Source organism: Protobothrops mucrosquamatus, unplaced genomic scaffold, assembly GCF_001527695.2.
Source record: "Protobothrops mucrosquamatus isolate PMUCROS unplaced genomic scaffold, P.Mucros_1.0 scaffold39, whole genome shotgun sequence".
Classification (NCBI taxonomy): Eukaryota; Metazoa; Chordata; class Lepidosauria; order Squamata; family Viperidae; genus Protobothrops; species Protobothrops mucrosquamatus.
The window spans coordinates 3073085-3089446 of NW_015386421.1; the positions used below are offsets into that span (position 1 = coordinate 3073085).

Below are 16362 nucleotides of genomic sequence, written 5' to 3' on the forward strand. Positions count from 1 at the left end.
GTCTTCAATTCACACATCCCAGCACAGACATTGATAGAAAAAAAATTAATACCAATCAGTTGAGGATGATGGCATTCTGTCCAAGGTGTGCATAAGCTCATCATCTGAACGGAAAGAAGAGGGCTGTCCTGGAGAACGGGTGAAGGAGACACTGCTCTCAGACGTGTATCTGTGGAAAGAGAGGAAATAACTGTCTGAACTTTTTTCCAAGCTTTAAAGCTCCCCAACCCTTTGATAATCATGAGTTCCCACCTATTGTGATGTAAATCGTTCACCATTTCGATCTCCAGAGGAACGGTCAGGACAAAAATGTCAAGGGTCACACAAAGGTCAGAAAGGTCAATTGTGTGAAGTGCCTTAGAGCTTTCAAGGTCGCCCAGCACATCTCCTATAGAAAGCAGAAGATAGTATTCACAGAGACCCCTCTTTATGCTTCTTTGCCAACCGTTCGGGGAGAGATTGGAGCTCAGCCATAGGACTCCATCAATCCACATTTCCTTTGGGAGCTTCTATCTGGCCACATGCAACGTCTCCCATACTACCGTTCCATCATTCCCACCCCCAACCTTCATCTTGTTCATTTTTATTCACCTAGGCAGGTCGGTAGGGAGCGAACAGGCATGGAATAGTGCTGGCTGCGTAGCTTCACAGAACAAGTCAAATGCATAAAGAGGGGAGGCATGTCTTGCTCCAGCAGCTCTTGTTCCGCCAGGGAATCTCCCAGGACACTGAAGGAGTCATCATCCTGATTAACAGTGTTGGAGTCTGACAAGGAGCCAGTTTCTAAAAATTCTTGGTCCAAGCGCTCCCGATATTCTACCTCCAGTTCTGGGTCACTTTCAGTGCCAATGGCATAGCTGGATGTGTTCCCTGTTTAAAAAGAATTCATTGATCAATTTTAAAAGAAGCTGTCAAAGTACCAAAAGATTTCTTCTACAAAAGTGGACCAGTCCTCTTTTAAAAGTGTTGCCTAAGAGGATTAAAAAAACCAGTAACATTAGTAAGATAAATTGGGTTTGGATAAAAAGGACAGCATAACAGCTAGTTGCAAAAGTACAATGGTGTTAATTTATATCAAAAATATCAAGTTGTACGTGAATATGAGCTAAAATCATCACAGTGATTGATTAAACAACGACCCAGCAGTGTCTGTAGGGTTGGCCAATTAGTGACTGACAGCATGGCATGTAATTCTGTTACAACTGAGATTAACATGTTTTCCATTTGTAGAAGTTGTATTTCCCAGTGTAGTGCAGTACAATTGGCCATATGGACAATGATTTGTTTCCCTTCAGCAAATATATCCTCTCTATACTATTTTGCCCACTTTATATTACATTGGCTCTAGCACAACTTTTTATTTTCTTGTAAATCAGCAGGTACAGTATATGGCTGGATGTATACAGGACTTTTTATGGAGAGTATGTGCCCTAGAAAATCAGTTATGGCTAACATTTGCTCTCTGGACTCATCAAAAGCAACCTTGCCAGTCTCTGGATACACACAAACGATTGCTTCAGAGTAACAGGAGCACTCTTACCTGAATTCCAACCTTTAAGGTAAGGCCATGGAACAGTGCTGGCTGCGTAGCCTTAAGATAAGAGCAGGGAATGTGTTGCTCCCTAGGTGCTGCCACTGGCCATAAGCCATACTCAGCACAACCAATAGCAGAGAATAATGAGCTCTGCAATCCAATCTGCAATCTAGAAGGCTACAGATTTCCACTATCGATATAAGACTATATTGGACAATGTTTCTGCTAGAGGCTTCCATAACAATTTGGGACGGTAGGTGAGGTAAATCAGAGGTTCCCAAGCCCCAGCCCACTACTGAGCCATGAGCTGTTTGAAACCAGGCTGCAGAAGTGGCGGGCAAGTGTGTGTGCCTACTTGCATGAGCAGTGGGCGAGCACGTGCGCACTCCATTTGCATGAGCAGCAGTCATGTTTGGCCGCTGCTTGCGCGGAACCATCCCCCTTCCCTCCCTCCCTTCCCTGTGGTCTGCAAAGCCAGATAGGTTGGGGAACTCTGAGTTAAATAAACTAGGAATCTTTCTTTTGGAAACAAATTATTCTAGGAAAACTGAAACACACAGCTATCTTGACTGACTATATCCTGGCCAAAAGCAAGAAATACGGGTATAGCTGGGAAGACAAAGAAATCTTTCAGTCAGGTAGGGAATTGTAGTCCTAGTGACTCTCTGTCTTCACTCCTCCAAAGCACTGCTCAACTAGGATCCTTCTCTCTGCATCTAATTTGCTTACCCAAACAAAAATATGATTCAGCAATGCTGGGTATTCAAGCATTCTCTCACAGAAAATTTCATCCAATCAAGGGAGTGGTGGGAAAATCCCATATTTATTTCTATTTGTTTAATTTAGATCCCACCTTTTTTCTACAACTCTGGATCTTCCCATTTTTCCCATAATAATGACACTGTGATGTAACTTGGGCCGAGAGTACTGACTGGTGAAAAATTTGAGGTTTTGTGACTGAAGGTATACTTAAATCTGGGTGTCCATGCCCTAGTCCACATCTCCACGGTTGCAACATTCTTGACCAAATTATCACACTGCACCAAGCACGCCATCTACGGCTCCAAAACTCACATCAGTGAGTACAGAAAAGTTTAATACCTTCATCAGTTGCCAGATCATTTTCTGAACTCTCCATGTCTTCACTGCCTTTTCTGTCTTGATGGTCCCGTGAAACCTCTTCCTAAATCCAAAAAAAATAAAAAATAAAAACCTGTCAGTGTAACATATCCAAAGTCTTTGTACCAAATTCTTCTTTTAAGCTCAAGCCTTTTCATAGGGGTCTCCCAGAACAGGATGACGACAAAGCTAGAAACTTATGTTCCTACCTCTTTTTTGGTGGAAGGCGGGCAATAGAAATAGTAATGGGGGTTGGATGGCACAGGCTTAAAATATAAGCCGCTAATTTCCAAAAATTTCTCCTGAATGGAAAAGAAGAAAGCAATAAAAGGTACAATCCCAACCTTCAAAAAGCTTTCAAATATTACCTCACTCAAAATGAAGCAGTCTTCCGCTTACCTGGATGATTTCTTGTAAGTTAGGTTGCCCTTGACAAGGCTGCTTGCTGTCTAGTAGGGAGAGAGGGAATTCTGAGTCACAGCTCTGGTGAGGCTCTTGGGAAGGACAGGCAGAGCCATGGGAATCCGCTTCACTGAAATCCTCTGTTTCAGCGCTATAGCAAGGTTCAGAAAAAACCAACCCAGTCACAGGCATGTCTACGTATCCCTTCTTAAGAACCATCCCCCGGCATAATCCTTCTTAGTAGCTAAACATAAAAGTATACCCACGGATGCCTAGAGCAGTGTTTCTCAACCTTGACAATTTTAAGGCATGTGGACTTCAACTCCCAGAATTCCACAGCCAGCATTGCTGGCTGTGGAATTCTGGGAGTTGAAGTCCACATGCCTTAAAATTGTCAAGGTTGAGAAACACTGGCCTAGAGGATTGCTTTAAGTGAAACAATTTTGCTGGAAGAAGCACTCATGTTTTGAATACTTCCTGGTTAGATATTGGCAATAGGTTCTACATGGGGTTGCCCTTGAATACAATGCAGAATGCAGCAGTTGTGTGTAGTAATAGGCATATGCAATTATAGTTGTATAATGCTACTATTCTGAAGTGATAGTAGCATTATACAAATGCTATTTGTATACAAATGCTGTTTGAATACAAATGCTGTTTGTATAAATAGTATAAAAATGCTAGGACAACCCCACAAATTTTTGCTTTCTTTTTATTTCTTTCAGACAAAGAAAGCCATTTTTCTTCATAGATGTTTTCAAGAACCTTTAATTGTTGACAGTTTCTCTCTAGATATATTTTTTATTTTTTTCTATTCCTCATTGATTTGTTCTAATTGTCAGTATTTTTAATGATCTTGTGGTGTATTTGTAATAATTCTATAAACCAAAACTTGCTTGCAGTACTTAGGACACTATATTCTTAATTGCAGCTCTGAAAAAGTCATTTATTATGTGTGCCAGCAGTCTCTTAAGAGTCAGAACAGCAACATTCCAGCCGTAATATTGTAATATTGCTTCTAGCTTTATATTTTTTACACTGTATCTCAAATATAGTAGCAAATAAGTTAAGAAGTCACCATTAGTAGAGATTGGGTATCCACAGTAAGAAAAAAATTCTCTATTACAGTTGCATGTGTTGCTCCATGAGCTATTAAGACTTAAAGACAGAACAAGCACATGCTGTCCAACACAGCTATCTGTCAGTCAAACACATGGCAAATTATTACTTTAATATAAACCAAATTGAAATTCAACTCTTCTTAGTCTTAATTTGGTTCTCTTAAATCATAAGCAAGCAGATCACATAAAAACTCAGCACAAGACGTGAACCTAGGCAGTCCATCCATGCAAACAGATCTTAGGTACAAAATAATACAGCTAAAATGAATATATTGTTCCCATATCCAGAGAAAAATTTCTAGAATCTAGAAGGGCTAGAAAATGATCACTAGTAATGAAATATGAATTTCAGAAGCTTGCTTTATATGACACCTTTTTTCCCTTTTTTGTTGATAAAGAGCATGACTTCCTGAGATTTCTGATCAGAAATGATAAATGACAGAAGCGCTTCCTTTTATTTCTCATAAAATAATGTTTTTGTCCCAGAAAGTTTGATTTATCCAGATCATCTCATATCTACAATCTTCAATCCTTTTTAAAATCCTCAAATGTGCAGCTTAGGCATGAAAGTTGGCTAGGAGACTTTGGGTTAGTCACTCTCTCTCTCAGCCCAACCCACCACCGCACAAGGTGGTTGTTGTAGGGAAAGTAGTAGGAGGAAGGAATATTATGTATGTCCACCTTCTTGAGTTACCTATAAAGTAATAAAGGCGGGATAAAAATCTAATAAATAAAATTTACTGTATTTGTCTAAGATAACTTGAAAGCCATATTTCCTCACGAGATTAACCTGCCTTGTTAACTTTTTTAGCACACTAAATTTTCTATAGGCAAAAAGTTACACAATATGAAGGGGAGCATAAGAGTAAGTTGTTAAGTCGTTAGGGGGAAAATGCTAAGCTATAGTTTGAGCAAAGAAATTACAAAAATATATAGGATAAGCAATCACTTTGTGTTATTATAAGTGAAATGAATCTTCTATGCCTTTAAGACTAACAAAACCTCACATTGCTTTCAAACCCTCTTCACTTATTAAAGCTTACATGATAACATTTTGTTAGTCTTAAAGTGTCACATGATCCTTTATTGTCTCTGCTACAAAAGACTAAATCAACTAACCTTGAAAGCTAGCAAGTCAGCCCAATGAATCATACCAACAATCTAACGTAGATACCAACTACAAAATGATGTTGTCAGTAATTCTTGAAATTGATTTCCTGATTATTTCCAAGGTAAGGGCATTTGGGTGCTTTTAGATATTGAATGCCCTTTTTTTTACTAAGTCCAGATTATTTACCTGTTTATATTTATCTCTGAGCTTCTACGTTTAATTTTTGGACCTATGACTTAACAACTGGATTACTTCTTCAACTTGCAAAAATTAACCCCATCTTCTACTTCCCATCCCCCCCCCCCATTTCTCTTATTCTTTCTTCTGACTTCTGGGTTGCCCAAAGGAAAACAGAAGATAGGACTGCTGATCATTTCAAAAGCTCGAAACAAAAGTGCCAAAGCATTTTAATTTAATATGAAGTCCCAGATTATCATGTACTATTAAGACATATTTATGTTTCTTCCTTTTAATTTCTTCCTTTCACTTTAATTATTTTGTCATAAGTGATAAAATTCAAGTGAAAAGCCCCTCCAGACTTTTTTTAAAAAAAGATAATTTCACTATTATGTGAAGTTTTGCAAATTCCTCCTATATTTTCATATATTTTTATACCTTATATATTTTTCTACCTTCTTTTTCCTTGTGTAAAATCCTGAAAAGTCACAGAGCCAATGTGCTAAATATTTACCCTGGTTTATAGTCAGTACAAGACTATAAGACTATGAGCCGTGGTGGCGCAGTAGTTAGAATGCAGTACTGCAAGCTAATTCTGCCGATTGCCAGCAGTTCAATTCTCACCGGTTCAAGTTATCTCAACCTTCCATCCTTCTGAAGTCGATAAAATGAGGACTCAGATTGTTGGGAGGCAATATGCTCACTCTGTAAAACGCTTAGAGAAGGCTGTAAAGCACTGTGAAGCAGTATATAATTTTAAGTGCTATTGCTGTAAGCAATCCCTTCTGTTTGTATCTTTATATCGAATGTTAATCCTACCTAGAAACTGAAGTTAATACTCCACGTGGTTTGGATGCTTGATTTCTTTCTAAGCAGGCAAGGAGTCGCTGCTGGTGGCGCTCGCAGAAGGTGCGCACATGATTACATAGTGTCAGCAGGAAGCGAGTGATATCGATCTCCTGCAGAAGTTCCTCACAATAATCCATGGCTATTAACAGATCAGGAGAGCTGATATTGTGACCTTGCTGAAGGCTCCGAAACACTCCTGTCAAATGAGGAACATAAATATTAAATATCCATGCAAATGTGCCTCTGATAAGTTTTTCAACCAAGAATCAGGAAGGGCAAATGTTAAAGAGAAGGCATCCCAGATTTTACTCTGAGGCTTCCTGGGGCATAGATTTGTTATATTAATATGGCAGTGTTCAGTCGTTTCAGGTACCCCAAAGCACTAGGTTAAGCCTCGGACAAACATAAGGTGTCTTTGTTACATAAAGTGTAACATCCCACTTTTTCCAACCTCATCACTCCCAGCAGGTTAATTCTGTCCCTTACCTTTCACGTAGCACTGGTGAGAATGTTCCTGTAGCAAAGTGCAGTAACTCACCACTTCCTTGTGCTTGGAATCTAGCCAAGGAGCACTGGTGGGGCGCTCCATAGACTGGCTTCTGGAAGACAGAAGTAACCAATAAGCCTAAGAAAAAAAGCAAGGCCCCAAATGCCCTACAATCTATCTCCAGATGTTGTGTTCATGTTTTAATGGTTGTGGCTTCAACACAAGCACTCCGTAGACTGTAGATAGCTTTATACATGCTTTTCCATCAATTGTTAGGATACATCATCCTTTATCACAGTCCAATTTCTATCTACAACACATTCAGACGCTACTGAATTTCTTGTATGCCTCAAGCTGACCTCACCTGAAAAAAATATCCCGTAGCGATTTCTCTGGCCTAGAATTTATCATCTGCTCCCGTAGCACCTCCAAGGAGCAACTGTAGACAAAAACAGGACAGCGAACTCGGCAGTTCTCACCCAGGTCAGGCTGAGATGCTTGGCGGCCGAAGGAGATGCGTCCTTCTTTTTTGGATCCAGCCTCTGGATCTCTTACAGTCTGGCCAGTTTCTGCAGATTAAACATATCTCGGGGATGAAATAGCCTTCTCATGATTAAAATACAAATGAAAAGGGAAGTGTTCTCACTTTAAACTGGATACAACTCACAATGAACCTCAGACATTCAGAGCAACATGCAGTCGTGTATAGTTAATATTAAGGGGGGTGGGTGGTTTCTAATTATGACATGACATGGCAGTCTTGTAAGCTCTTTATCCTGTCCAACATGCAACAGCTGTTGTCCACTATAAAATACCAGGAGTAGCAGAGTGCATGCTTTCCAAGTAGAATGCGCTTGGTCCAATCTGACAATTCTATTCCAGAAAAGATCAGAGAAGTGATAGAGAAAACTTCTCCCTATGATCACAGAGAGCTACTGCTCCAGTAGTCAGCCAATAAAGATCTAAACTGACAAATCACTGGGCTGGATATTAAGCAACTTATCTGCTCTTCAATGCATCTTGTGAAGAAGGCTGAATTTTAATTTGTACTTGGTCTAATTGCCAACTGAGAATATGGATGAAAGAAGATGGAAAATGAGCCAGGCATGGTTTGATCTCAGGCAGATTTCCTTTTCTTAAAGTTTATTGTTTAATTATGCTCATTACTTAGATAAGTGCCAAAAACAGGTACTAGTTTCTACAATTACCTGAAGCTAAATTCACCTCCATAAGGTAATTATTACTGGTGACTGCTGTATAGTGCCAAGAAAACCACACCCCTTGTAGCAGGAGGCATTCTTCACTTGCCGTGCCTCTTGGGCAACAGTAGAGAATAGTATGATAAACTACCATAAATATTTCTTCTGGCTTACTATGAAAAGGTGACAACAAAAGTCTTTCCTATTAAACCACATGGGATTATGTGAGATAAAGAGATAACATCCATAATCATTCTTGGTCAGAAATATATAGTTTCTATGGCAAATGACTGAGAACTACAGAGGACCATCAATTCTGCTTCCAGGCCCTCTGAGGAATGGAAGAAGGCTGATTTAGTGCTGTTTTTCTTACAGGAGGGAGGAAGAGAGAACTCTGAAGACTATTCCTCTTCCATGAGCTGCTTATAAATGCTTACATGCATGTATGATTCAGTATATAAGAGAAATAAATAATTGGTCATTTCAGATTAGGAACTGCAAGTTCGTGCCTAAATTGGTCTTAGACAAATAAGCCCAAGGCATTAGCACAGGTCAAAAGTATGATAGCCAAAGATGCTTGATTAAAGCATCTTTTCTTTTTTTAGCATTTAAGATTTCTGATCTGATCTAGTCTAAGTTCAGCTTTCCCAAAGTGGCACCATGCCCTTGCCCTGTTTGATTTTTCTGCCTTTGCTGGTCTACTGCTGATTGCCCCACGGCAGCTAGTGTTTGCATGACTAGATTCCAGGACATGAGGAGTGAGGCTCCAAACTCACATAAATAGCTGCACTAGACTCTAGTATAGAGTCACAAATGCTTATAATGTAATGTCACCAGTGATTTCTCCACTCAACATTCCCAATCCAACATTTAAGCACAGCCAAACAAAGCAAAGAAGGTTCATACCATCAGCTGGTGTTACGTTGACAGCTGGAAGCAAGGCTATAGGCTTCAGCTCTTGTGCTTCTTGGGGCAATGTAGGGTCTGTCTCTTTTGAGGGTTGGTCTGGCTCAGAAGCCATCAATCTCTGTACATCTGCAAAACAAATAAGTGTTAAGCATTGCAATACCAAAATACATCCATGGAATATAACTGATGGATGAAATGAAGATCATTATTAGGCAGCTAGGAAATATTAACCACAAGAAAGTCCTTTTTCCCCATAGGGCTATCAGAAATTGACAGTAGTAACTCTGTGATACCTCTCTGGGCAGGCTTTTAATTGGCATATTTAAACTTACAACTGTTTGGTAATTGGTATTTATCCTTTCGCTGTATCATTACTAATTTGTTTGGCAGCATAAGTGATTCTCTTTATATTGTAACTTATATTGCAAGGTATCATATATAAACACTTTCTGAGGGTAAATTAAAAGGGCAAGACACTGAACTCATCTTTAAAAAGCATGAACATTCCCACTAAGACAAGGGAATTTGTGAAACACAAAGTAAATTTGGCAACACAGGTTGTATTAGTTATGAGTGAAGGATTAGCTTTGATTAACATATCCTTTTTTTTAATAGAGACTATGTAGCACAGCTGGACAGCAAATATACAGCACGCACACACACACATGCACCTAAGTATGCATAATCTGAATTAACTAAAAAGGAATTACACGCCCCCTCCCACAATTTATTTAATTTCTTCTATCAAACCTAGTTCCATTGCTGAAATGAAGAAAGCTCAACGAAGTGAAAAGATAAGGAATGGACTGTTATTGCTGAGCTCTATGAACTCAGTTTATACATAGTATTAAAAATAAAGTAATTTAGCCCCAAATCTATATAAATAAAAATGTAAATGTTCGTTTGTTCAAAATCTTAAATCTCCGAAAGTTCTTCACCGATTGCTTTGAAATTTTGACACAACGTTGCATTCGAATACGCGCGTGTTTTTATATACCTATATTATATAGATGTCACACCTGTGACAGGTAAAAACATGCTTTTGAAAAACAGCGCCATCTGTTGGACGTAAAAGCAACACACGCTTTTACCAGACTGAGCCACAGCAACGCGTGGCCGGGTACAGCTAGTTCTTTAATAAAAAGAACATCCTTTGCACCCGAAGCATTTTAGGCTTATAAAAGTAAAGTAGATCTTGCAAGCTTAAATTCTGTTCACATCATTCACTACAATATACAGACATTTACTGTAAATACCTGTCTCATTTCTTTACAACTGAAGAACCAAAGCCAAACTTCTCTTGCATTCTCTATATAGCTTTAAAAGCAGAGTCCTTTACCTGAGAAAAGAGCTGGCAAGAAGGTAAGGAAAAGATGCTGTGGATTTACCAGCTTGGCATAACATCTCCATTGGGGAAAGAGTGTAACAGATGTTGGTGAGATTTCCTTTTTTGACTCGTTTATATTAACTGGAGTCTGAAAGAGGAAACATAACTGGATTATGGCATAGCTTTTAGATACGGCTGACTTATCCTCCATCCTAATCAGGAAGCAAAATATACTGTTATTTTTTGGTACCAGAAGTTAATTGCTCCCATCACTTAGTTATACAGATCTTAACAATCCTTGAGTGGGAAACTTGTGGCTCTCCAGATGCTGAATTACACATTTTAACATGTCTCATAATTGGCTATTCTATTTGTTACTACAGGGAACCGTGGTACAACAACATCCAAAGCTCACAAATTCCTCATCCCTGCTACATCTAAACAGAGTAACTACTATATTCGCAGATCACATGAAGCTATCACGGTTCATTTTGGCTTAACATGGTATGAACTCAGTTGCTATAAGTTTGCAGATCACAAATGATTTAATATTATGCATGGAATATGAACCTGGCCTACAAAACCTTGTTCACTGTGCTGAGGTTTTTCATGATAGATGAACCCATGTAGTGTCTTACGAAAACTAAGATATTACATTGAAAAAAATTAAGGGATCACTTTCAACTAATACATAGACTTCACCAACCTGGGATACCTTCATAACTAAAATATTTCCATCTTGAAGAGGGTCAGGTTGGAGTAGGTTAAGCCATCAAGGAACTGCCAGATTTCTACGCATAAATCAGTCTCTTCCATTCACTTATCTATCATAGCACATTTTAGATCAGAGGTCCCCAACCTTTGTGGCTTGGGGACCCAGTGAAGGGAGGAGAGGGGAACCAGACCGTGTGAGCAGTGGGCTGGTGCACATGCACATGTATGCGCAGCTTGACTTGCACAAGTTGAGCTGTGCACCCATGTACACGCATGCTGGCCCACTGCTTGCGCAAGCTGAGTGGCACACATGCACATGAGCGCTGGCCCACTGCTCACAGAGCCCGGCTGCAAATAGGCCATGGCCAAGTAGTGGGCCATGGCCCAGGAGGTAGGGAACCCATTTTAGATTACTTCAACCAAGCCGCCCCTCTCTCCCCCCCCCAAATTTCAAATTGCAGGAAGCAAAGAAGTTCACAGGTCTAGAAATTCTAGGACATACTTGGAATGTTGACACTGAGCTCAAAAAATCATCGTACCTGATATGTACTTGCAGAGGTAGCTGTATCTTTGGTGCCAAAAGAGTGATAAGTGTTTTTCAGATTCTGGCATTCAGAAGGAATGGAAGTCTTTGGGAATTCTTCTGGAAAGAAACACGTTGGTAAGAAACTATCAGAAGAATAGTTCAAGGAAGAATTAGCTACTGTTTCTCTCTTACCCTGGACCACAGAGAGCTTAAATGGGGGTGGGTGACCATCTCTGTCTCGCTGAAGCACCTGCTCCATGAAAGTTACATGGTCTGTGTCCAATAGTGTAATTTCTCTGTCACTGAGGTCATGCTGGAGACAGCCATGAAAAAGGCCAAGAAGCATTTCATTGGGCAAGAAAGAAGAATCCTTTCCATCATTTTCTACAAGACAATAAAAACTATGAGTGAATCTTTCTCCTGCTGCTAGGAAAATACAGCAATTCACTTTACATAGATCTGATAGCCAAGATAGGCAAACAACATCTAAAGTTTCCCTACCCAGTTAAAAATAAATCCCACACAACAGAAATAAATAAGGAATATTAACTGGTAGAGATCTTCCCATCAAGCTCATTATTATATTTTCAACAACATCAAATTATGACAGCAATGTCAAGTTTGCTCAAGAAACACATCTGAACAGAAAACTCTTATTAAGGCCAGATGTAGGTGAGATGGGGACTGTTCAAAAGAGGATGGCACACATTACAGATATGCCTCATTTTCATTATTGGGAAGAAATAATGAACAAACTGATATCCTTTCCTTGGCACATATACACACAACTTGCCTTGCGTAAGCATCAAAAAACCCATCTCAATCTGCTGGCATTTTGGTAAAAGTTTCATGAGGTCAAACTGGAAAGGAATCTCATGTACACGAGAGCCACTTCGAGCATCACAACCTACAGCAAAAAAAGAAAATGTCATACTCGGGATTAAGTCCATAGGACCTAATGAAGGAATGTCTAGAAAGCATTAAATAAATGAATTACCTTCAACACCAACGGGCCTTGAGTCACATGCGGGGAAAACCCAGTCCTTATTTTGGCAAAGTTGGTTGATATACTCAAAAGCAAGCACAGTATGGATGCAGGACAGATCTCGAGGATAGATCTGAAAAAGGAATCTGAAATAAGATAGACTGGAAAACCTATTCAAAAGTAAGTTTCAAAAATGCATTCAAAATGACACAGCAATGCAAGGATAATTCAGAGCCAATTATACAAACATCAGCCACATCTCATTCTTCAGTGAGACAAAATCTTCCCAATCATTTGGCTGCACAGGTTGCTTTGGCCATTGTTTCACCTGCTGCCCACTGTTGTGGCTCCGTCTTGTGAGCCCCTCTTATCGGAGGAAGAAGGCTCCGAACATGAAGGAGAGGAGATGGCCAGGCCTCCCTCTCCAGGACCCTCCTCTCTGGCAATGCCTCAGGTGTCTCCCGACGGAGAAGAGATTGACCAGGAGCCAGGTGTTTCTGAGATTGGCCAGGAGCCAGGTGTTTCGGATAGTGATGAANTCTCTGGCGAAGTAGTTTGCTGTGGATTGAATTTCAAACTGTGTGTATTGTTTTTTGTTTCTGTGTTCTCTGAGTAAAAGTTCTTGGCAGGCAGATACGGAGCTGCTGCCAAGTTTCTTATCTGTGGCGTGGAGTGTGGAGAAGTTATTTAACCCTCGGCTGGCTGTTTGGGTGTGTGTGTCAGACGGGGACAGAACACCCCCAGACAGGAAGTGGTCCCTGTCTTAATCCCTTCCAACAAAAGGGATTCAACAAAAGTCAGCATATTGGCTGCCAGTCAAACACCCCTGCAAATGTTGCCTCTCCCCAGCACAAAAACATACCGCTTTGGGGATTTTCTGGTAGGATAAGCCGTGTAGGTATTGCCAACTCTCCTGAACACCATCCACATAGCCGCTTTGAGGCTCGACCCAGCATTCTGTGACGATGTTCAATTCCATGTCCACCTCAATGGCCTCCACTTCTGTATCATTATCTTCATCTGTAGAGAAACTTGAAAGCAAGCAAGTAATGAGACTCCACAGGGAGGGTGTGAATCAGAAAAGGCTTTCCAGAAGTTGCTAAACATTATGAATTCTACAGGAGGGAGGAATATTCATAATAACTATAATTATTTTAACTCAATTTAGATAAGAAAGACCTGGCTAATACAGGTCTTTCTATTCCTGGGACAGTTAAAGATCCAAATTATCCTTAGATATTAAACATATATAATAGCTTACAAGCAAGTTGACTTTCCAGTACAATTCCAACCTTCCTTGCCTTCAAGCTTAAGACTAAAAAAAATTATCTTCAGCAATCTTAGATTATATATAATGGTTGCTTAGTTTATAAAACTCAAAAACTAAAGCAATGTGGCTCCTGGCTAGTTTATTGGTGGCAGGATGAATATACAGCATATTAATCATTACATATTCATTGTGAAATTTCTACAGAATTCTTTATTGAATCATGTTTTTACACTTCATTTTATGAAATAGCATTCTATTTCAGCCCAGAGGACTATGCAGAGATATAACAAAATAAGATAAACCAATCAACAATTTTATATATGAATCCAATGATGATATCATTTTAAAGCACTTTTATTAATTTCATGTTCTGGAGAAGCACAGCTGAGGGTCTTTGGCAAAAGACTGCACAAGGGCTTGCTTCAAGCTCTAGAAGCCTATGGAGTGTTAGTCCATAGGTACAAAGAAATGGATATTCATTGTGCTAATTTTGGAGAGAAGTGGGGTTATCCACAGTCTGGAATTCCAGAAAGGCACATTACAAGCAAACAGAACTTGGTACAATAATGTGAATAAAATTGTAAATATCAAAACTCAGATTTGCAAGAAAAATGGTTTTTTATAGAATAAAAATGAAGATGTGAATATTATCATATGTTTATACTTTATGACGTACTCATTTACTGTTTTCAGAATGCATGATTTGAATACCTAAATATTATTTATTATAAGGATTATATTTATTTATTTTATTTATTTATTTATTTATTGAATTTATATCCCGCCCTTCTCCTTGCGGACTCAGGGCGGCTGACAATCAATTTAAAAATACACCAAAAACAATTACAAAATTTAAAATTAGTTAAAAAGAAATATTTAAATATTGTCTAATTAAAATATGATTAAAACCCCTCTAAAAATTACCCTAGGCCAGTCCCGCTTGTTGNGCGGTCTCGAAGGTATCCCGGTCCGCTGCCATGGAGCGCCTTAAAGATGATAGTCAGCACCTTGAAGCGCACCCGGAAGGCCACCGGCAGCCAATGCAGCTCGCGCAGCAGCGGCGTTACGTGGGAGCGACGAGTCCCTCCCAACACCGCCCGCGCGGCCGCATTTTGGACTAGCTGGAGCCTCCGGGTGCTCCTCAAGTGAAGCCCCATGTAGAGAGCATTACAGTAGTCCAGGCGGGAGGTGATATTAATTCTGTAAGTCAGTACTGTCTTATATTAATAAAAAAAAACAAATAAAGAACTATGGGATCTTCAAGTCAATGTTATTTTTCTGGGGAGGAGTGAGGTGGAGAATTTTGTGTGCACCAAAGGCTCCTTTGCAGTAGATAAAAGCTATGGTCAGTATAGTTATTTACCCCTTGGACGCTTTCTAGTCATGCACATTCTTATAACGGCTACAACAGAACCTGGGCGACTCTATTCCTTGCGTGCTTCCTTTTAGGGTCAGGACTTCTTTTCTTACCTGTCTTTGGTAGATGTAGCATGTGGTGGGAATATCACATATTGTACAATGCAGGTGTGCTTCTCATTGTCACTCACTCTTGTGGAGTCACTCTGTGGAAGAAAACCAACTGTAAATTTGTCAAGCTCCTTTGCCACTTGTCTCCTAGCACAAAGAGGTTCCAAGACCAGAGAGAAGCAGTGCCAATTTGTCATAAAATTCTTGGGCAAATCAAGAGCAAATTTTTCTCAGAATATAATTTAATATGCCTTTTTTTGGATGAGAGACTATGGAGGAAAAAACAAGGGGCATATTTATTTGACAATTATCTTTGAATATCCCTTTCATAGTATTCGTCTACACCCATTTGTTGGTAGACTTCCCCCATCTTTTTCTTACCTTTATCATACCTAATAGCTATTTTTTGTCATAGATCTTCTAAAGAACAAATCACTATGGCAATATTTATACTATTTGGCAAGGATACACCACAATACATTTTGATATACCAAGAGCTAAGATTTTTATAAAAAGAGCCAAATTGATGAAATGGTTAAGACATTGCCTCCTTCCTAGGGTTGAGAGAGAGTGACTGGCCCAAGTCAACCAGCTGGCTTTATGCCTGAGGGGTAGGATTTGAACTCATGATTTTGGGGTTTCTAGCCTGATGTCTTAACCATTTCATAGTGACATTGTCATAGATCTTGCCAAGAAAACTGCCTGGACTTGTCCAGAAAGTTACCAGGAGTCAACACGGACTCGAAGGCACATATACCATATTTCTATGCACCTTGCTATTACCAATTTCCTTGTGAACAGGAAAATGTGGTACCAGAGAACATAACAAAATAAAACAAGCAACAGGATTTACCTTCATAGGTAATTCTTGAACCATACTGACAATCCCTTCACCACTAGAAGCAAAATGGAAGCCTTCAGACAAGCGTATCCTGCACCATGCCAAAGAGAAGAATAAGTTACAAGGCTATTGCATCCCGGTCTCCCGTGAGATAGAGAACATTGTGTTGACTCGGCACAATGTTCTTTCCCCACAGTGAAAATGCAACCCCCCCTCCCCACTTCAACTCTTACACTGTCAAAAGCAACTGATCTTCAGAGAAAGAAGTGACTCACATATAATTGCTTTCTTTTTCTTTTTTTACTTTTATAGCTCCCCTATTTG

At 39.6% G+C, this 16362-nt stretch overlaps 1 protein-coding gene across 1 annotated transcript in view; it reads right to left on the reverse strand.

Annotated features, from left to right (window-relative positions):
- The window catches only part of SZT2 (SZT2 subunit of KICSTOR complex), an 84889-nt gene that overhangs the window by 45393 nt on the left and 23134 nt on the right, over positions 1-16362 (reverse strand). Inside the window, exons 17-34 of the mRNA XM_029283210.1 lie at positions 16051-16129; positions 15201-15292; positions 13323-13491; positions 12473-12593; positions 12269-12382; positions 11668-11859; positions 11489-11589; positions 10248-10383; positions 8906-9034; positions 7165-7369; positions 6800-6912; positions 6284-6509; positions 3053-3206; positions 2863-2955; positions 2636-2717; positions 592-870; positions 253-388; positions 53-169 (exon numbers count right to left, since the gene is read on the reverse strand). Of these exons, the coding sequence (XP_029139043.1) occupies positions 53-169; positions 253-388; positions 592-870; positions 2636-2717; positions 2863-2955; positions 3053-3206; positions 6284-6509; positions 6800-6912; positions 7165-7369; positions 8906-9034; positions 10248-10383; positions 11489-11589; positions 11668-11859; positions 12269-12382; positions 12473-12593; positions 13323-13491; positions 15201-15292; positions 16051-16129 (2538 nt within the window). The remainder of the gene's footprint in view (positions 1-52; positions 170-252; positions 389-591; positions 871-2635; positions 2718-2862; positions 2956-3052; positions 3207-6283; positions 6510-6799; positions 6913-7164; positions 7370-8905; positions 9035-10247; positions 10384-11488; positions 11590-11667; positions 11860-12268; positions 12383-12472; positions 12594-13322; positions 13492-15200; positions 15293-16050; positions 16130-16362) is intronic.